This window comes from Takifugu rubripes, chromosome 4 (genome assembly GCF_901000725.2).
Source record: "Takifugu rubripes chromosome 4, fTakRub1.2, whole genome shotgun sequence".
In the NCBI taxonomy this organism is placed as follows: Eukaryota; Metazoa; Chordata; class Actinopteri; order Tetraodontiformes; family Tetraodontidae; genus Takifugu; species Takifugu rubripes.
The window spans coordinates 15,196,279-15,215,380 of record NC_042288.1 but is presented as its reverse complement, the minus strand read 5'-3'; the positions used below and the strand labels follow the sequence as shown (position 1 = coordinate 15,215,380).

Genomic DNA, 19,102 nt, shown 5'->3' with positions numbered 1-19,102 from the left:
CAGTACAACGACGAACAATAACATACCGCCTGAATAAAGTACTATTTGAATTATAAAAATGTGTATTTGTGTGAAAATTCAATATGAAGTTTTTAAATAAGCTATTTGAGGTTAGAAAAATGAGTGTATAAATGACAAAAATTGACAAAGAAGGATCTGACAACCCCGGTATATATATATTTTTTGTTGATAGATATACTTATTTATGTCATCAGATATACCAGGAAATGTCCTATCCTACATTTCCCACGTACCTTGAACGTTACGCGGATTCTCCCATGATGCATTGCGAAAGACCCGGCGGAAATGTTTGAAATTATGGCAAAACAACCGAATAATTCTGATCTACCGTCAAGATCTGTTGATGAAGAAAGATGCTCGGTTTCAGAAAGCTTGGACGAGAAACCGGCCTGCCTTTTAGATTCCACAGAAAATGACATCAGAACATTCGAAAATAACAAAGTCTTTACGTTACAAAGTGACGATTCGAATGCATGCGGACGTGCGATGGAAATGGGAGAAGAGCCGCCGCAACCGGCACCAAATCCAGGTTTAAAAGTCGGCAATGCAGGCGGAAAGAATCCTTCCAGCGATGAATGTGGATTAAAATCGAAACATGTTACGGTGAATGATTGTGACGACAAAGAGAACGCGGTTGTTGCCTCTGCGCCCACGACCACCGGTACGTAGCAGCTTCGAGTGGGTCCAAGTTGTGAAACTAGGAATCCGATTACCACCAATATTTAGATCACATTAGATCACGCAACGCTATCTAAATCTCTGGTGATTTGTTGAGGTTAACCCCAGCAAACGTCTGTGTTCATATATGACGATTTAACATTTACATCCAAATGATAACGTATAGTTAAGATAAGTAAATTCACTATTACTTTGTAACCGTCTGATAAGTCATTTACTCTTTAAAATTCTAAAACTGGAAACGTGTGAGGTTTGACGTATTAGTAGCTATTCACACATTTAAAGGACATTGCAGGATCTCTCTTCACCCTCTTGACATATTTAATGGACGTTTCATGCTTGTGGCTTTTAATTGGCAAGAAGTTACTACAATAAAGTTATTACAATAGCTCAGGAAGTATTGGACAAGACTACTGTTATCAAGCCTTAGCTCCGTTGCTCGCCCTAATGATGACATGTTGATCACTATTTTGGACAGATATTGCAGAAGAGGAGGCAGTTTCTAATGAGTCAAGTCTGCAAGATTGCTGCATCCATGCCAGGATACAGAGTGACGAAAGCGCCGTTGAAATGGTGAGAAGAGCACAGGACGAAGGCCACGTGGACGTCATCTTCCCTGGCACGGTCACTCAGGACGGCTGCTGCCGCTTTGTCAGCGAGATCCTCAAGTGCATTCTTTATCAGAGGCAGCAGCTACCCATGACATACGACCAGCTGGTGTATTCCCAAAAGAAACAGCAGGTGACTAGCAAAGGTAGAAGATGAAGAACTATGCGTGGCTCTAATATTCATGTGCAAATGTTGTGTTCAGGAGAAACACGCAGGAAGCCGGAGACCGGGGCAGTCTGCTGATCTTGCCTGGCGAAAGTGTCAGCAGACCATGCAGGAGCTAGAAGAGGTGCTGCAACAGCTGGAGGTGCTTTACTCTCTCAGCAGGGTTCCCCGGGTGCTGCTGTTGCTGGGAGGTTCGGTCATCCTCCCCAAAGAGCTGTACGAGATCAACATGGAGGCTCTGGTGGTGGCCAGTGGGGATCGGTGTCTACGCGTGTCCTCCTGCTTGCGGCAACTCTTCCGCACGCTGTTTGTGGCCGACCTTTTGTCAGACACTCGCCCGGTTCGTCTCATGCCCACCACTGTCTTGGTACTGGCTCACAGGAATTGCGGCGTTGAATGGTTCCGCCCTAAACTCCAATTCAAAGTGCCGACGCGTGTGAAGAAACACGTTATTTCTCTGTCTACTGACTCCAGGAGCCATAAAGAATTGACGCCAGACTGGCAGGATTATGTCTGGTTTCAGGCTCCCATGACCATCAAAGGTTTCAACAAGTAAACCAATATGATGGGATGTGGACTGGCGCTCCCTGTGTGGGTCCTGTTTACTGAATATAAATGCAAAGTTTTCAAGGCAATCAATTTAGATCTGAGAGCTGTATATATTTTAAGTGACCTACATTTTTGTACACATTAAAAGAATGTTGATTTTTTTTTTAAAAAGAGAGAGAAAAGGTTAGTTTTGCTTTTTAAACATTTTAATGTGTTGAATATAATAATGTGGCTTTGCTAACAGAAAAAAATGTATTGCGTGAGAATTTATTTTTTTTCAGGGTTTTAAGAACAAAAAAAGTGATAAGTGCACGACTATATATTTTTTCATCTTATTTAAGTCACAATTAACTATGTGTCAACATCATTCATCATTTGTCTTTGCTAACATTAAAGCATGGATTCTCCAAGTGCTTCAAAATAACCAATAAAGAACCGACCACGACTATTCTTCGGGTCTCGGTGCACCGGCAGGATCAGCACTTCTCAACCTTTCTGACGAACTGGAAGATGTCGTCAGCGAGCAGCTGGGGTTCCTCAAAGGCAGCAAAGTGACCACCTCGAGGCATGGAAGTGTAGGAGTAGATGTTGTGATACTTTGTAACTGCCCACGCCTTCGGACAGTGTATCAGCTCTTCTGGGAAGGCAGCAAGGCCGGAGGGCACAAGCACAGCAACACTGGGGGGGTGGGGGGGGTGGAAGTGTTATCTTTGGGAATGTGAAATAGTTGCTATTGCTTCTGATAAGGGAATCAACTGGCCACATACCTTGCATCCACCCTTTTGTCAAAGTCGCCCTTCAAATTCTCCTTGTAGAAGCGCATGGAAGGGACGATGGAGCGCGTGGTCCAATATATCATGACGTTGGTCAAAAGGTCATCCAGGGTGTACTTCCTGTAAAAAGGAGATTTTTTTAATGTTTACAACGAAAGTGTCGAGAAACGATCGTTTTAAACGAGATCAATGGCCAAACTCTTTGCACCTTTCCAGCCCTCCATCATCCAGGTCTTTGTATTTGGTATGAGTCCATGTGGAGAACTTTTCTAGGATGTAGGCTGCCAAGCCCACAGGTGAGTCATTCAAGCCACAGCCTGTACACACCGTAGTTATTAACATCAATAACCCTTTTATGCACGAGTTATGACAGCTTGTTTTTTTTAACTATCTTGCTCAATGCATGAACAGTGTATTGAGAAATCAACCGGGAGCGACCGGCTGTGCACGTCCCCACCTGCGGTGTCTGGTTTGGTGGCCTGGATGTGCATGTATCCCGATTCTCTCAGCATCTCCCACACATTTTTCTCGAAGAAAGGGAAGAGGCGGCGAACATCTTCCTGTGTGAGACCCACCAGAGAGGGCAGATAAGGTCCGAGGATGATCGTCAGCAGCGTCTTGAAGTTCCGGTTTGTAATTATCATGTTCACGTGGAGTCCTTTCACGTTCCTGGAAGACGATGAGAAAATGCATCTCAGATTAGGCCAAACTGCACGATGCTGAGACTCTTACACTCATCAGTGTCCCTCTCTGGATAGACACGTATATTCTTGTTTGCTTTAGTTTCTTGGAATGTGGGTGCTCAGAGTTTATCTTGGAAATCATGGATTTCACAACGCTCCCATTTAGGACACTAGTGGGTGGCATAAACATTGCAGCAAGTGTGTTTTTGCTCTTACTGAGGCTTCATCTGTGCCATGTTGGTGGTGATAAGAGCACCCCAGTCTCCACCCTGCAGGTAGTACTGGGAGAATCCCAAACGCTCCATCAGTGTGTGGAAGATCCGCGCAGCTGCCAGACTGTTAAATCCTGGTGCATAAATGGGATTAAGTCTTCGTTCACCTACCGCTGAAAGTAAAGCTACCTTTACACGAATCTACCTTGTTTATGTGGCGCTTCTGAGAAACCGTAGCCAGGGATGGACGGACATATGACCTCAAACACCAGCCCGCCCTGGTTCTCCGTGAGAATTGGCAGAATCTTGTAAAACTCATAGAAAGAGCCGGGCCAGCCGTGAACCAGCATGATGGGAAGAACCCGCTGGTTTGGGCGGCTTGTCGGCCGCACATGGATGAAGTGCACGTCCAATCCTACAATAAAGTTTTTTTTAAAAAGACATTTTTAAAGGGAAATATAAATGTCAGCCAAATACCGATGGCCCCGCAATCTGCCTACCTTCAATTTTAGTTTTGTAGTGTGGATATTTGTTAAGAACTGCCACCTGCTTCTTCCAGTCAAACTCATTTTTCCAGTATGAAACCACTTTCTTGAGGTAAGTGGAATTGAAGCCATACTGGAAGGCGCTACCTTCCAAAGGATCGGTGTACCGGCTTCCATCAATGCGCCCGTGGAGGTCCTGTTAAACAACATGCCATTATCTAGATCTTTGCACCGCGTTACATTTGGTAGACGTCAATAAAATAAAATGGAAAACCTCAATTTCTTTATCTGATGTTTCCACTGTGAAGGGGCGAATGCTCTCATCCTCCGACTGTGGCTTCTCTCCTGCTCCCCACCATCCTTCCCCGACTGGAATACTTTTGACTGGCTTTCTTCTGAGTAGTAAATACGCTAGTATGCCTCCTACTGCCAAAGCGGAACCGACCAAAAGCTGCCGGTGAACGGGATCCAAGCCGAAGAAGTGGTCCCTGTTGGGCATGGAGAGATCCAAAAAAGAGACCGTGATGGCCACATTTACTGATAGAGACTTTAGGCGTGTGGTGGATCATCGAGAGTCAAGTCACAGATTTACACAATTAAATGTAGTACCTTTACAGTCATACATTCACAAGGATAAAGTCATAGATTTTTAAGGATAAAGATGTAAATTTATGAGAATATAGCCAAAATATAATTATTGGGTCCACAAGCTGTACTTCAGCTGTAGGGTTGTCAAATAAGGAAATGAATAGTTAATCATTATTCTGGTGTTCTGCACCTATATGAGGAGACCTGTTGTCGTTGTGGTCTGTAGAGATAGAGCTGAAATACTCAAATCGTAACTGTCTCTCTAATCTTTAATATATTGCCTATTTATGGTCTTTTCCTGTTTCTCGGTGCAGGCTGTCCTTCATGGACGTGTTCCTGTTTGGATACTGACAAATATTTTAACTACAAAAAGAACTCGATCCAAAAGAACATGCAAGAAACTTTTCCCAGGGAAAACTTGGGTGAACGCGCGTGTATTTCATTTACAACTCCATTGTAGTGAATTTACGACTTTATCCCCGAGGGCTGCAGCAGCACTTGAACGTGACTCAGCAACATTTACAGCTGATGAGAAGAACGAGTTTTGTGGTCTGAAACAACTCACAATATCTCATACAGACTTTCCATTGTGGAGGTCAGAGGTTGTAGATTGTTCTTTTATCTGGCAGCTGAAAAGAAAAATATAGTGCATAAATATATATATGCATATATATAGTCACATTTGGGCTCTTTGAATTCCGACGACTGTCAACAACACGCATATTTAAACACAACATACCTTGTTAGCTTGTGTGAGAGCTGAATTTTGATTTGATCCGAGAGAAATCGAGCTGCGTGAGTATTTAAGCCCATTAGGCGAAGAGCCCTTCTCTGGACTTTGTACGGAGCTCTCTGATTGGCTGAGAGGCGTGTCAATCTTAGCCGTTACGTAAGAAGGGCGGGGCGTCGCGCTGGACTTGCAGCGACTGTTTACTTGAGATATTTTACTGCGCAGTTAGACGATCACGATGTGGAAAGTCGCCTTTCTTGTTTTCACAGCGGTTTCTGCCGTCTCTTCGTCGATGGTAGGAGGCTTTCAAGATGCGGATCCGAACGACGAACGAGTGAAAAACGCCCTGAACTTCGCTGTTGTTCAGCACAACAGAGCCTCCAACGACATGTACCTCAGCCAAGTGGCACAAGTGGTGAAGGTCCAGACTCAGGTCGGTAAACGTCCACAAAATCTGACAATTACTCACAAACTGAATATAATTCAGGTGTAACACTGTATTTTTATCCCGGGGGCTTTAACCATATAGCGACCTACTGACCTTGTATTACTTCTGCCTATAAGGCAAAAGCCTCGTAAATCTGCACTGGTTACATTTACACAGCCACAGAAACGTCTATAGTGCTAATTTAGATTCAACAATAAAGGAGCACAACCAGAATAAAACCAGCAAACATAAATCGAAAGTTGCCAGTTTGGGGCCGGTTTTTAAATAAATATTGTCTGTAGTGTCATGCATCACAGCTGATCAGATGACTTCTCGCATTTCTTTTTCAGGTTGTTTCTGGGATTAAATATGTCATAACTGCGAACATGGCAAGATCCGTGTGCAGGAAGAGCGAAGCTCGGGAATTGTGTGAAATCCCGGAACATGCTCAGGTAATGACGGTGTGGAGAGGCCACATCCTGAGGAATCAAAACAGCATGACTGGAACGTCATGAGGGCGATGATGCATCCAGATGATTGTGTGGAGCGACCAGTTAAACATGCTCAAACCTATCGGGAGCTTTTATTGGACGTTTCCCGTTCATTTAAATGTTAAACTGTGTTCTCTTTTCTCGCCCAGCCGTACCAGTGCACGTTCACCGTGTGGAGCAGACCATGGCTGAACCAGGTCCAACTGTTGAAGGAGACGTGTCCTCCTACAAATAACGTCTAATCAACATGGAAACTTTCTTGTGGATGAACCACAACAGTATTAATACACTATTTCTGCTTTGGCTGAACTGGGACTTTTAAAAGTTGTTTTCAGCATGAATTAGACTAAAATGATAGAGGTGTAACTTTTTGATACTAATATTACTAGCAGTAGTCTTCTGTTATCTACTTATGGAGTTAATTAAAATGATTTTAGATTATGTGTCCCTGAGTTTATTATATTGGCCAAATAAAGCATATTTTTAAATTTGGAAAAAATTATGTTGAGAGGGGGAAAAATGCATTTGTTTGCAACATTTACCTATTGTTGGTTTAACATTTTTTAAAATACTCCTTTGTGTATATCTATACATGCATGTGGCATAATAAATAGCATTCATCGACTTTTGTGGCTTCATCGAGATAGAAACTCACTGTAATAAATATGGTTATTTTAGATGCACAAACACGCTGAATGAGGAAATCACGTTTAAGATCTTCTAAAAGAACAATCAAGATTGCATAATTTGGAGGGGAAAAAAAGGGTTAAAAAACGGTTAAATTAAACATTTTCAAACGTGCGCACAGTCACCGTGGCATTGATTCAGTGTTGCGTAACAGTCTGAGTTGGACCGCTTGCCCCTTTTCGGGAGCGCTTGCATTGAAATGTGGGAAACCCGAGTTTCTTTATCGAGCAAAATGAAGATCCTGAGCAAAGCCGAGATAGTGACTGCTGAAAAAGTGCTTCTCAAGCACTTACCCAGGAGTTTCAAGGTAGTGCTGATTCTTAAAAGCAAATCTACAACTGTATCCAAATGCAGTACCGCACGATGTCGCGTTGGCAGGTTTACGGTTACCTTCGCGCTATTAACAAGGACAGACCGACCATGGTGGAGGTGCTCGTGGACTCGTGGCCGGAGTTCAGGGTCATCATCTGCCGCCCCAAATGTGAGGTGAGTTCCGGAGAATTTTAATAAAGCACAAGACTTGGTAAATGTGGTTCGGTCCGTTTCAGAATGAATCCGTAGGGAAGACGAGGAAAAAGGTGTCATATTATTGCACGGACGAAAACGCTTTAAGGAAAATGCTGGTAGATGCTGATGTGGTCGATTGGAGCACCTATTTTATAATTGGAGGTCAGTATATATACAGATGGATGAGTACAGTATATATATATATATATATAGAGAGAGAGAGAGAGAGATCCTTTTTATCTTGCAGGACTTGACATGGCTCAAATCTCTATGGTGAAAGAAGTGTCTTCTCAAAGGAAAGTAAATACCAGGACCTTTATTGTGCTACATCTAATGTATTTGATAGACAGCCACCATCTGCTGCCTGAACAGGAAGTTCCCAGGTATGATCCAAAGGCTCCAGGTGTGTTGTGGTCACATTTACCCCAGGGATTCTACACACAGCCATGTCCTTTCATGTCCTTTCGTGTCCTTTCATGTCCACAGTCAGGTGGCGTCAAGGATTTCATCTCTGGACCTTTCCCACGTCGACTTGGTGAATAAAACCTGGAAGTTTGGGGGGGATGAGAAAGGCTACAGCAGCATTACGAACTTCATCACCAACTTCCCGTCGTGTTGCATCACGGACGAGCACGGCCAGCCCGTGTCCTGGATCCTGCTGTACGATTACTGCGCCATGGGGCTTCTGTACACTCTGCCCGAGCACAGAGGGAAGGGTCACGCCAAAGTGCTGATCAGCACCATGGCCAGGCGGCTCATTGCGGAAGGTTTTCCAGTCTACTGTTTCATAGAGGAGGACAACACACTCTCCTATAAGGCCTTTACAAACTTAGGCTTTATTGAGGATCCCACATACAGGGCAGCATGGTTGGAGTTCAATTTCTGATTGATTTTATTTCATCTGACAGATTGTAAATTCTCTCAGGGGTCTTGATGGTCTCCTTTGCTGGTCCCCTTCTGACAATCTTTTGGATTCACACACAGATCGTATCATTATGTCCTATATTCTAATTATTGATAATAGGTTGGATTCTATGGAGTGTTCAGTGATTCGGATATTCCTTTTAAGCACAGAGGTGAACTGTTGACACACTCACCTCATAGTACGATGGTTGGATTCCAGCTCATGACCTTGCATGGAAGTGTTTAGGTTTGTGTATTTGCGTGACTCAAAGGTCTAAACGTGAGTATAAGGGTGTGAGTAAATGCCTAATGTGTCCTTTCATGGACAGGTAACATGCCCAAGGTGTGTCTTCAACTCTTACCCAGTTCGTGCTGAAAACAATGACATCAATCCTTTTTTTACAACGAACAATTTCAGGTCCGAGCCTAAAGATGGTGTTGTTTCAGTGCACGTCTGATTGACCTGTTTTGGTCTGGGAACATTATGTGGCCACAGGATATTCAACATTCTAGTTTAGCTTTGTTTTTGTTTCCTCTTTATCAATCTGCTCAACAAAGACCAAACCACGACCCCCTGTGGTAACGATCCACAACGGCGTTTAAAAACGACCTCAAACGTTGGCGTCTGCCATGTAAACAAAGCAACATAAATATATGGAAGTTATTCTTCATAAAATGTTTTTGATTGGAAAAAATATCCAGAAATCGCGTATTTATAATGCAATCTTTTCTGTAGGACTTAAATCTGCTCCACATGTATGATTGATACATTTTTGCATAAATTTGGCACAATAAAAGTGTAACTACAAACCTCTTTTAGTTACAGATAAATGAGTGTCTGTGTCCTGTGTCTTTATACATTTTCAGAGGGGTGATGTCTTCAGGGTAAAACAACATCTCATGTGTTTTTAGGTCTTCGTGGTTTGACAGTTAGCATCTTCTTCCGGTTGGTGAAAACAGTTGTTTAAAAGTGTCGCACTATGGCGGTATAGATCTGGGAAGCATGTTGACTTTTTAGATGCCTACAGTGAGGCTGATAATGGAATCAAAGAATGGTTGAATACAAAACCAAAAAATAAATAAAAGCAAAGACGCTGTCTCCAATTCTGTCTTAAATCGAGGTTTAATAAAAACAAATACAAAATCCTGTCATACATTTCAATATCTTTTTATGAAATAACTTTATTTCAATTGAGGGACTTATCTTCGCCACGATAATATCAGGTCAACTGCATCCAAAAAATGTTAAACAACAAAACTCACTGTGTCACATGACCACTGGAGGACTTCACTAATTAAGTCAGGGCATGCGACCTTATATCACACTTTGATGCAGTTTTAAGTCTGTTTCAAGATTTCACACTTTTGCACTTTAGCCAGATGTAGAAATTCCATAATCATTGTACATCAGTCGTGCAGAGGTATTGCTGGGTCGTTGATTACAGATCTCATCTCTTTTCTGTTAATGCACCATTAGCTCTGAAATAAAGAGGGAAAAAATACACTGTAAATGATATGCATCCTTATGACATATGACATATAGACTTTCTATCTATCTATCTATCTATCTATCTATCTATCTATCTATCTATCTATCTATCTATCTATCTATCTATCTATCTATCTATCTATCTATCTATCGTATTATCTGTTACTTCTTCACCTCTTTTCATTATAATATTCGAGACGAGTCAGCCAGGTGTTCCAGTACTCCAACATCAGTTCTGACTTCAACTGGTGAGCATGAGCTGGCGAGCCGTCCTTGTAGGCAACAACAATGAGTCCATTTTCAACCTACAACAGAGCAACATTGTGTGAGGGCAACAGCAAAATGTTTCTTTCAGCTCAGGACTCTCAGGCAGGCTGACCTGATACTTATAGTTGGCATCACTGTTCAGAGCCCCGGCATAGGCGGCCACCTGAATCGGGTTGTCAAACGTATTGCTCAGGAATGGTTTCGGCTTCTCGGAAGTCTTCCAGTCGATAACGCACAGGACACCTCTGTGGATAGAAGCAGTTGGTTAAGGATAGTTTGGACAAAGTCACACCGTATTTTTAGCCCAAAACTATTTACCTGTAGCGAGCAACACAATCGGCAATTCCGATGTAGTTCAGCTTTTGATGCTGTACAGCGCTTTCGATGGCTTTGACTTCGCTCATGTCCTCCAGTGTGTGAGAGATGCTCTCCAGGTATCCCCGTACCTCAGGTGTGTACTCTTTCTTTCTCTTCAAAGCTCCACCTGATGTCAGAGCATCTTCCACAGCTGAATGGAAAAGCTTTCCTTGCCTAAACAAAGCTGATCGCAACATTCTTTTCAACATTTTGTTAACCCATATATCAAAGCACATACATTATTCTACAGTAGTAAACAAACCTCACCCTGACTGTATTGTTCGAAGCCTTCCTCTCCGAGCTTTTCGATCATCCTCCTCTTCCACCTGTCCAGGTAGAAGATCTGATCTGGGGAGAGAGTCTGCTGAAGGATGCGGGTCACACTCGGAACTGAAGCGCCCCCCTGTCCCCGGTTTAATGGGATCCGGACAGGAGGTCCACGGCTGTCTCCTCCTGTCTCTAGAGTGTCTTTGTGTTGTAGAAATGGATGGAATGTTTTTGGTTCCGAGGACGGTGTTTGCTCTCTGACAACAGGTCCAAAAATGTGTTCGTCCTCCGCTTTAAGTGTCTCGGGAGTTTGTGAACTAACCTTCGAAGACATGACTGACTTCACCAGGGACGAATAACGTTCACTATCAACTGAGCTGTACGGACTGTGTCTCTTTGGTGATGGTAGAAACTGACAAGCAGAGAAGTTGTTCACAGAGAGGGAGGCGCATTGGGGAACAATGACGCGTCCCGTGTATACCATGCGTTTAAAAGAGAACATTCTGGCGATTTTTAACAAACAAACCTGAAAACTTCTACAGCATTAGCTGCTTAAAAACACTTTTCTTCAAACATCTTGAATTGTATAGAAAAAGGACCCTCGTTGTACTCGTTTGTATGATGGGTTCTTGCCCCACCATATTCCACGCAGTGTGTCACTCAACCAAAACACGATAGGAATGTTTCTAGACGGAACGCTTTAATGGTTGCACGCGTTTCCTTGTTTTATCGGCGACTGTTTTCCGGTTATAAAATCAGAAACTACATTACCCAGCAGATGTAACGAAAATAACTTTATCTACTGCATTTTGTATGTTTAGACACACCATAACATCGCCACGAGATCTTTGGGTGGGAATTGACTATGTATACTTTAGAAGAATCCACTACTTTCGACACAGTCAACCTTTAAAATGGTTTATTCAAAATATCGGTGAAAAGAACTACACTACCCACAATTATTAAATGGGTGATCTGTAGTTTTCTTAGTTTTCGCATTGCTGTATAAATGCAATAGTTAAAATGCACCACAACTAATTTAGTATCAAAGAGAAATACACACCTGGAAAAACCGTGACAGAGTGTCTTTTATAGTTTATTGTGGCTGGCGCTCTGTATTTCTCTCTCAAAGTTAACAAATATTACAGCCCTGTAAATCTGCGCCCCCCGGTCAATTGAAAAGTCAACTGGCTCGTTGGTTTCGCTACAATCCTGAACCCCCTGAAATCCTGAAATGTTAAATAAAATTTCAAGTCCGGATTTGAGAGATTCACGTCGGAAACGTGAGCAGCCAAATATCTGAAGTAGATATGAGTAGATGAAGTTTCTGTTTAGTCCGATCATGACAACTACAAAAACTTAATATCGAAATCAAACTATTTAAAAGCAAGAGGCTAGAAATGTGACGTGAGTGACTAAAACAATAACCAATCGCAACATTTGTGCATCCGTCAGTGTCCAATAAGAAGAGGGCGAAGGCGGGATCGAACCTTTCGGGATTGGGGCGAAAACCCATTTGACAGCTCATGAGCAGAGGGAAACAGCTTCCTGCTTAGACTTTTGTTATTTGGCCTACAAATTTGCTTCTCACTTCGTCGGATTTTCGTGCTGTCATGACATCTTCCATAGATGAAAGCAACAAGGAAAAGGTAGGTTTGAAGGCTGTTGGCATGCAGAGTATTGTGGTTTTACTAGCGTTGTGGGGATATTAAAAATTGCCATTAACTTGTGTTTTCGCTGTTAATGCTAGCCTGAGGCTAAAGCTAGCCTGCATGTAATTGACAAAGCAAGCGGAAAAAGTGTGCCGCCTGAATAAAGTAAATATATAAAATCAAGTCCGCATATTTTACTTTACTTGCAAAATTTGGAAGAATGTGCCGTTTCCTTTGTGAACTTTGAAGAGAGTGCCAGTTTATTGCACTGTATCACATCAATATATGTCCCTTGGGTTGAGGGTAACCACGATAAATTTGATATTCTGACAAACTGTTCAGAACTTTTAGGAGTTTAAAGGGATGCAATTGGTAGTGTTCCATTGTTTATATGTTCTCCGCGTTTTTGCAACTAATCGTCATTTATGTATATATTTGTAATTAAATGGAAGGCCATGGCTTTGGTCTCACAACATTCCAGCTTTTCCACCAGGTCCTTCACTTCATATGTGTGTGTGTGTGTGTGTGTGTGTGTGTGTGTGTGTGTGTGTGTGTGTGTGTGTGTGTGTGTGTGTGTTTTCCTTAGATGCGGTCTGTGTCTGTGGATCTGAACCATGATTCTTCACTCCTTATTGACATTCCTGATGCTCTCTGCGAAAGGGACAAAGTCAAGTTCACTGTTCATACAAAGGTGAAAATAAATGCATGCAGGCAATATTATTATATTAAGAAATAAAAAAAACCTAGTGTCACAATACTAATTGCATCGCTGATGGGATTTTCTGAACTTGACATGGTTCTGTTTGCTCCCAGACCACGCTCAGCTCTTTCCGGAAGCCAGACTTCTCCGTTCCAAGGCAGCATGAGGACTTTATTTGGCTACATGACACCTTAGTTGAGACAGAGGATTATGCTGGGCTAATAGTGAGTTGGATGTTTTTTAGATATAATTCCATAACAAAATGGATTTAAATTGGTCATTTCAATCTTGACTGCACATTGTTTTTCATAAACTGTTTAACTATCATACTTTCTCAAGTGCTATGTCTTTCGTAGATCCCTCCATCACCTCCTAAACCTGATTTTGAGAGCCCAAGAGAGAAGATGCACAAACTGGGTGAAGGTGAAGCGACAATGACAAAGGATGAGTACACAAAAATGAAACAAGAGCTGGAGGCGTGAGTACAGCTTAAACAAAACTCCAGGCATTTTGCTCTCCGTTTTCCACAGCTTCATGAAGTCTTGTCTTACTGTTTCATGTGCTGTTTTCTTTTCAGTGAGTACCTGGCTGTGTTCAAGAAAACCGTCCAAGTGCACGAAGTCTTCCTGCAGAGACTGTCGTCTCACCCAATCTTGAGCAAAGACAGAAATTTTCAGATTTTTTTAGAGTACGAGCAGGATGTGAGTTCCACATAATGCTGACTTCCTTCTCCCATTTGTCAGTTGGAGAGAGAGGAAGTAAAGTTTACTGGCAAATTGTGGCGCATGACTTGTGTCCTGCTGCCATCAGCACTTCTGCTTATCTCAGTGGTCTTTGGCTCAGAGTTTCTGACATTAAAGCTCAACAATGCACACTTTGCAATCAGTGTTGTGGAAATATCTATTCCATGCATTTATATGTTTGTGGGACATACAATCATACAAGAACAATTCATTATTTTTTTCTGTATTAAACATTTAGTTCAGGTTGTCTTGAAGACTGATTTATTCTCCACATTTTGTCCTCAGCTCAGCGTGAGAAGGAAGAATGCTAAAGAAATGTTTGGAGGATTCTTTAAGAACATGGTGAAGTCAGCTGATGAGGTTCTCATCTCTGGAATAAAGGTTGGTTCATCTCTGACCATCTAAAAATATGTGAATAACACTTAACTTCCCCAACCGTCGTGTTTGCGTGTTTTTGGGACAGGAAGTGGATGAGTTTTTCGAGCAGGAGAAGACTTTTCTGCTAGACTACTACAGCAAGATAAAAGATTCTACGGCAAAAGCAGAGAAAATGACCCGCTCTCACAAAAGTATCTGCATTTTAGCTTTTTAGGTAAAATAGATTAAAGCTGTTCTTAGGTTTGTTAATTTTCCTCTTTTTGCAGATATTGCAGATGATTACATCCTCATCTCTTCCACTCTAAACTGTCTTTCTGCTGATGATAGCACAGCAAATAAAAAGTGAGCATCACCTCTACATTCATGCGTTTTACCCAGCTGATGCATCTGTAACTGAACACTGATTAGTCAATGTTTGGTATTCTTCCGGTTATCCTCCGTTAATTCAATTAACGAATGTAACTATTTGATTGTGCTATTTTTAGGCAACTGGAGAAGTTGTCGGACCTGTTTGAAAAGCTCAGAGTAAGCAGAACATTCTGCTCCTACGCACGACGCCTTTGCAAATATTTGTCCCCATTTTGTAAACATTTTGTATCCCTTTGCGCTCCTTCAGAAGGTGGAAGGAAGGGTAGCTTCAGACCAGGAGCTGAAACTCACAGAGCTGCTGAGGTATTACATGAGAGACATCCAGGCTGCCAAGGTGAGACACGGAAACCCGTCCTTTCTTTGCACTGTAGCTCCTCAAGTCACCACAGGAAGGCCTCCACTGTTGTCCACAATGTGACCTTAGTCCAAGGGCCAGACCCTTTAAGGTGGTGCCGCAGCCCTCTGATCATAAAATCAAGTCAAGGCCCTACACTAACATCTGTAGCTGCAATCACACAGGATGCAGAACTATTTGACTGATTGTTGCATTCTGCTGTAATCCTGTGGTTTTATGACATCACACTCTATTGCTCATCTACATGGAGCAACTCTTGATGCACTCAACAAATATGCACATCAAACACACTTTTCTTTGTTTACACGTTCTAGAAATTTGCTCAGTATTTGCTTTACATTTTTTGTGAACTGTCAGCAAATGACCTGTATGGATTGTAAATATTTACCCAGTCGTAGCACTTTTTAATGGCTAACGTTGAACTATGTGGAACGTGCCAGGACCTACTGTACAGGCGAGCCCGCGCCTTGGCCGACTATGAGAACTCGAACAAGGCGTTGGATAAGGCTCGGCTGAAGAGCAAGGACATCCCACAGGCAGAGGAGCACCAGAAACACTGCCTCCAGAAATTTGACAAGCTCTCGGAGTCTGGGAAGAGAGGTTTGTACATTCACCTGTGCGTCGGCCTATACCTGTTTTCTATGTCTCCATTGGAATCCACTGCACTAAGTTGTGTTGTTTTAATGTTTTCTCCGTAGAGCTGACTGCTTTCAAAGCCAGACGCGTGGTGGCCTTCAGGAAGAACCTGATAGAGATGGCTGAGCTGGAGATAAAGCATGCAAAGGTAGGATGACTGAGCTAACCTTGTTTAAATGGTATCAGTTAGCCGTGGATACGTAATGATCAGCCAGGTCTCATTTTCACACAGCTTTGGTGTTATTGCGTCACCACATGCAAACGTGTGTAATTATTTAGTCAGTGCTTGGAACACTACTACAGCTTGAGCTCAAATATCTCTAGAGGCATTGGGTTTATCTACAAATTATTCTGTGGATTTAAGGCCACAGTGTTATCTTTTATAAATATTATTACTAAAATACATTATTTCAGATAGCAGATTCCATTTTTGTAGAAAGGGGGGAAGCCTGTTTCTCTGAAGGGTTATTTAATCCATCATTAATCAGTCTGCTTTCAGCAGGGGTCTTGTTGTAAAGTCAAATGCCTCCTGACTCCGAGGAGACTAATCCCAGGAAAACCCTCTTCTCTCTTGTCTTTCCAGAACAATGCAGCTCTATTGCAGGGATGCATCGACATGCTTAAAAGCAACTGACATGTTTTCCAAATGTTCCTGTCGCGCCATCACCAAGTGACCAGTAGTAGCAGCTGGATACCTGGGCAACCCCGGGGCCTTGCACAGACACGACTCTAAGCCTTCTCTCTGCTCCGACACATGGGTCTGATACCACTTTAGAAGCCTGATTGAGATAAAGTGTCTCATCTGCAGAGTGTCCTAATGTTTACAGAGCCTGGTCCATTCTTTTCCATTAGTGATGGTGGTCTAATTTTGTTTTGAATGCCTCTGGAAACTAGGGCTGCACATTGTAAAGCCTTTTCCTTTCCATGTCAGAAGAGCTTCTCTTCCCCCAAGTCTTGGTTTATCTCATTTGTATGTGATGCACACACTGTACATGAACATGCATTCTTTAAACATATTGAGTCTAATCTCCCTCATGTACTCGTACGGATATTTTATTGAATTACTAAACTTACTTCATTTGTTGGGGATCTTTTTTTGTTTGTATTTACAAAAGGAATAGTTTAAAATAGGCTCTACATTCTTGTGCTCAGGTATCAAAGCATTACCTGTAGAAACCCGATGGAATATATGGAGAGGAGAGCAGATCATTTTGGTGTGATGATCAGGATCACATATTCCTGCAAATGACCGAGATGCGATGGGTTTCATATCTACTACAGCTTACATTTGTTTTACTCTCTGTGCCCATTCATAGTGCGTAATTATTGATTGGTCCACGAGTGATCCAGCTGATTTGATATTTACCAGCCCTTTGAAACAGAAAATAAAAAATTATCAGAAGATGCACTAAGAAAAAAGCAGTTGCAATAAATTGTCAATGCATTAGTTTTTTAAGAAAATGAATGTATTTCTCATAGAGTCCAATTCTGTGAACTACTTTTCCATGTTTTTCTTACAGAAATTTAGCCTTTTATAAATTTGTAATAATGGCATTTAATAAATCATTCTTTCCCAAGTTCATTGCCGTTTCTTTCGTTTCAAAAAAAAAAAAAGAAACTCAAAGATGTGAGGATATTCTGCCTCGTTTGGCCTGAATTTAATAACCTGTTGAATCGAATCTACGACTTTACCACCAGGTGGCAGCACCCGTCACGTGACTGCATCCTCCCTCCAACTAGTTTTTTTTATTTATTTTTTATTACAGGGCTCTTGAATTAAACACAGCTGTGTGCATATTTGACCACCATGTGGTGGGTTTGCAGGGCTGTCAGGACATTTTCTCTGCTTGGAGGATTCACAACCACCAAAATGCAAAATCCATGTGCTGGTGAGCAGCAGCGGCTTCACAAAAATGTATAGCATGCACTGACGGATTGACAAAACATCTGTTTTATCTTGCCAAAAGCTGTTTGTCAATATTGACTTTAGTCACAGTGACTTTTGGGTTTGGACTCGGTGATTGGATGGAGTCACCCGAGACAGCCAATAATATAGCAACACATGCATCCTAAAAGGACCAACTGCACGAAAAGAAGCAGAAGGGAGATTAAGTAATGATTATTCATGTCCGTTTCAGGATATCATATTACCATTTTCACATCATCTCTGCAACTCTGATTAGAGTCGACAAAAGAGGAGGTTCCCTTTTTTAAAAAAAACCTTTTGTCGAACTGATGTGATCATTTTTCCCAGTTTTTGCTCTTAAACTTTAGATTTTCTGTGGCCTTATCAGAACAAATGTCGCTGCAGTACAGAACTTTTCTTCAGATTATAGATAAGAATGAGGGGATCTGGGGATTTTGTACACATCAGACTTCAATCACAGGTGAGCTGTGGTGACAGCAACCCGCCACCTATTGGCTGAGAGCAGCTGCCTCAGGAAGACAAACAGGGATGGTGACTTTAAATGGGCTGTATTTCCTGAGTGGACTAGAACAGGATCCACAGTCCTGCTTCACATCGGGTTGTTTGCACACTCATACAAAGGATTTTTGCCTTCTTTTTTTGGCAGTCATTCAACCACAGCAGCAATGCTCAGGCCACAGTTGGTATTATATATTTCCTTACCCATTCAATGAATCTCAAAAAAGTCTGGTAAGAAAACTGAAAAACTTGCGCACAAATTGTTGACTCTTCCCAGTTGATAATGTCATTTTGTCATCAAGGTAAACAGCTCAAAGAACAGAAGGCCATTCCTAGGTCAGTGTGTCCTTCCCATAATAATGCTGCTTCCATTTTTAAAAAACATAATATACAGTGTCTGTAGTAACATCATTTGTTGCGGGAGGGAGTCAATTATTTTTTTAATGAATCTGTCACTCAGTACTTTAAAATGACAAATTCAAAAGGGAATTTGAGAAATTTTTGAAAACATTAAACTGGGAAAACTAAAGTATTCCCCTGACATGAACCCGGAATCGTTGCTATGACACTTGAACTTTACCTTTGGGCTCCTTCTCTTTCTTTTAATCGTCTTTGAGGCACTTCTCTATCTCAATTTGTGAATTAAGTTGACTGGACATGATTTGGAAGTTCACACGTGGTGTGTGACCCACGTCTCTGTGATGTGTCAGTCGCATACACCTGAATGATGTCATCATGTCTGGAGGAACGCCGGCGCCGCTCATCACCTGCCTGATACCACAGTCAAGCAAAGAGGTGGCAACATGAGGGAGAGCTGAACGGGCCAAATGAGAACATAATCCAGTGATCCACCCTCCAACAAAACAATGACCTTCTGCAAACAGCCAAGACACCAGAGGAGTGTTACACCTTTGTGAGTGTTCTTGACATGACTGGAGGGACCAGAAAATGGCGGC

General features: G+C 42.1%; 6 protein-coding genes across 7 annotated transcripts; 4 read left to right on the top strand and 2 right to left on the bottom strand.

The window, feature by feature from the left end:
- Positions 1-256: 256 nt before the first annotated feature.
- mad2l1bp (MAD2L1 binding protein) lies at positions 257-2,195 on the top strand. The gene is made up of 3 exons (XM_003964230.3): positions 257-682; positions 1,178-1,440; positions 1,511-2,195. The coding sequence occupies exons 1-3, from the start codon at positions 307-309 to the stop codon at positions 2,027-2,029; spliced, it is 1,158 nt and encodes a 385-aa protein (XP_003964279.3). The 5' UTR covers positions 257-306; the 3' UTR covers positions 2,030-2,195.
- Positions 2,196-2,206: 11 nt separating this feature from the next.
- ephx5 (epoxide hydrolase 5) lies at positions 2,207-5,628 on the bottom strand. Of its 2 annotated transcripts, none has more exons than XM_029834760.1 (10): positions 5,503-5,628; positions 5,329-5,392; positions 4,450-4,663; positions 4,191-4,371; positions 3,896-4,105; positions 3,695-3,824; positions 3,253-3,464; positions 3,004-3,112; positions 2,790-2,915; positions 2,207-2,700 (listed from the first exon to the last, which is right to left on the bottom strand). In XM_029834760.1, exons 2-10 carry the CDS (start codon positions 5,349-5,351, stop codon positions 2,499-2,501), a joined length of 1,407 nt encoding a protein of 468 aa, XP_029690620.1. In that variant the 5' UTR covers positions 5,352-5,392; positions 5,503-5,628; the 3' UTR covers positions 2,207-2,498. The 2 variants fall into 2 exon arrangements, with proteins under 2 accessions (XP_029690620.1, XP_029690621.1); XM_029834761.1 differs by having other exon boundaries at positions 5,329-5,395; positions 5,507-5,561.
- Positions 5,629-5,646: 18 nt separating this feature from the next.
- cst3 (cystatin C (amyloid angiopathy and cerebral hemorrhage)) lies at positions 5,647-7,035 on the top strand. The gene is made up of 3 exons (XM_003964228.3): positions 5,647-5,926; positions 6,271-6,372; positions 6,561-7,035. Exons 1-3 carry the CDS (start codon positions 5,732-5,734, stop codon positions 6,651-6,653), a joined length of 390 nt encoding a protein of 129 aa, XP_003964277.1. The 5' UTR covers positions 5,647-5,731; the 3' UTR covers positions 6,654-7,035.
- A 134-nt stretch (positions 7,036-7,169) lies between these two features.
- On the top strand, positions 7,170-9,612 carry LOC101065647 (glycine N-acyltransferase-like protein 3). The gene is made up of 5 exons (XM_003964227.3): positions 7,170-7,405; positions 7,477-7,584; positions 7,647-7,767; positions 7,853-7,988; positions 8,092-9,612. The coding sequence occupies exons 1-5, from the start codon at positions 7,298-7,300 to the stop codon at positions 8,489-8,491; spliced, it is 873 nt and encodes a 290-aa protein (XP_003964276.3). The 5' UTR covers positions 7,170-7,297; the 3' UTR covers positions 8,492-9,612.
- Positions 9,613-12,277, bottom strand: mgme1 (mitochondrial genome maintenance exonuclease 1). Its single transcript, XM_003964226.3, has 5 exons — positions 10,889-12,277; positions 10,583-10,805; positions 10,377-10,509; positions 10,172-10,302; positions 9,613-9,987 (listed from the first exon to the last, which is right to left on the bottom strand). Exons 1-5 carry the CDS (start codon positions 11,388-11,390, stop codon positions 9,957-9,959), a joined length of 1,020 nt encoding a protein of 339 aa, XP_003964275.2. The 5' UTR covers positions 11,391-12,277; the 3' UTR covers positions 9,613-9,956.
- A 102-nt stretch (positions 12,278-12,379) lies between these two features.
- Positions 12,380-17,298, top strand: snx5 (sorting nexin 5). Its single transcript, XM_003964108.3, has 13 exons — positions 12,380-12,537; positions 13,127-13,231; positions 13,354-13,464; positions 13,597-13,718; positions 13,818-13,941; positions 14,269-14,364; positions 14,447-14,552; positions 14,628-14,703; positions 14,847-14,886; positions 14,978-15,064; positions 15,526-15,685; positions 15,784-15,869; positions 16,305-17,298. The coding sequence occupies exons 1-13, from the start codon at positions 12,502-12,504 to the stop codon at positions 16,353-16,355; spliced, it is 1,200 nt and encodes a 399-aa protein (XP_003964157.1). The 5' UTR covers positions 12,380-12,501; the 3' UTR covers positions 16,356-17,298.
- The last annotated feature ends 1,804 nt before the right edge of the window (positions 17,299-19,102 follow it).

Coding starts and splice junctions, on each gene's coding strand:
- mad2l1bp (XM_003964230.3), top strand. CDS start 307: ATGTTTGAAATTATGGCAAAACAACCGAATAATTCTGATCTACCGTCA. Junction 683..1,177: donor CTCTGCGCCCACGACCACCG/GTACGTAGCAGC, acceptor TATTTTGGACAG/ATATTGCAGAAGAGGAGGCA. Junction 1,441..1,510: donor ATTCCCAAAAGAAACAGCAG/GTGACTAGCAAA, acceptor TGTTGTGTTCAG/GAGAAACACGCAGGAAGCCG.
- ephx5 (XM_029834760.1), bottom strand. CDS start 5,351: ATGGAAAGTCTGTATGAGATATT. Junction 3,825..3,895: donor AGAAGCGCCACATAAACAAG/GTAGATTCGTGT, acceptor TTTATGCACCAG/GATTTAACAGTCTGGCAGCT. Junction 3,113..3,252: donor CACCAAACCAGACACCGCAG/GTGGGGACGTGC, acceptor CGGTGTGTACAG/GCTGTGGCTTGAATGACTCA.
- cst3 (XM_003964228.3), top strand. CDS start 5,732: ATGTGGAAAGTCGCCTTTCTTGTTTTCACAGCGGTTTCTGCCGTCTCT. Junction 5,927..6,270: donor TGGTGAAGGTCCAGACTCAG/GTCGGTAAACGT, acceptor TTTCTTTTTCAG/GTTGTTTCTGGGATTAAATA. Junction 6,373..6,560: donor AAATCCCGGAACATGCTCAG/GTAATGACGGTG, acceptor TTTCTCGCCCAG/CCGTACCAGTGCACGTTCAC.
- LOC101065647 (XM_003964227.3), top strand. CDS start 7,298: ATGTGGGAAACCCGAGTTTCTTTATCGAGCAAAATGAAGATCCTGAGC. Junction 7,768..7,852: donor CACCTATTTTATAATTGGAG/GTCAGTATATAT, acceptor TTTATCTTGCAG/GACTTGACATGGCTCAAATC. Junction 7,989..8,091: donor CCTGAACAGGAAGTTCCCAG/GTATGATCCAAA, acceptor TCATGTCCACAG/TCAGGTGGCGTCAAGGATTT.
- mgme1 (XM_003964226.3), bottom strand. CDS start 11,390: ATGTTCTCTTTTAAACGCATGGTATACACGGGACGCGTCATTGTTCCC. Junction 10,806..10,888: donor CTTCGAACAATACAGTCAGG/GTGAGGTTTGTT, acceptor TGTTGCGATCAG/CTTTGTTTAGGCAAGGAAAG. Junction 10,303..10,376: donor ATGCCAACTATAAGTATCAG/GTCAGCCTGCCT, acceptor GCTCTGTTGTAG/GTTGAAAATGGACTCATTGT.
- snx5 (XM_003964108.3), top strand. CDS start 12,502: ATGACATCTTCCATAGATGAAAGCAACAAGGAAAAG. Junction 15,065..15,525: donor GAGACATCCAGGCTGCCAAG/GTGAGACACGGA, acceptor GGAACGTGCCAG/GACCTACTGTACAGGCGAGC. Junction 15,870..16,304: donor TGGAGATAAAGCATGCAAAG/GTAGGATGACTG, acceptor TTGTCTTTCCAG/AACAATGCAGCTCTATTGCA.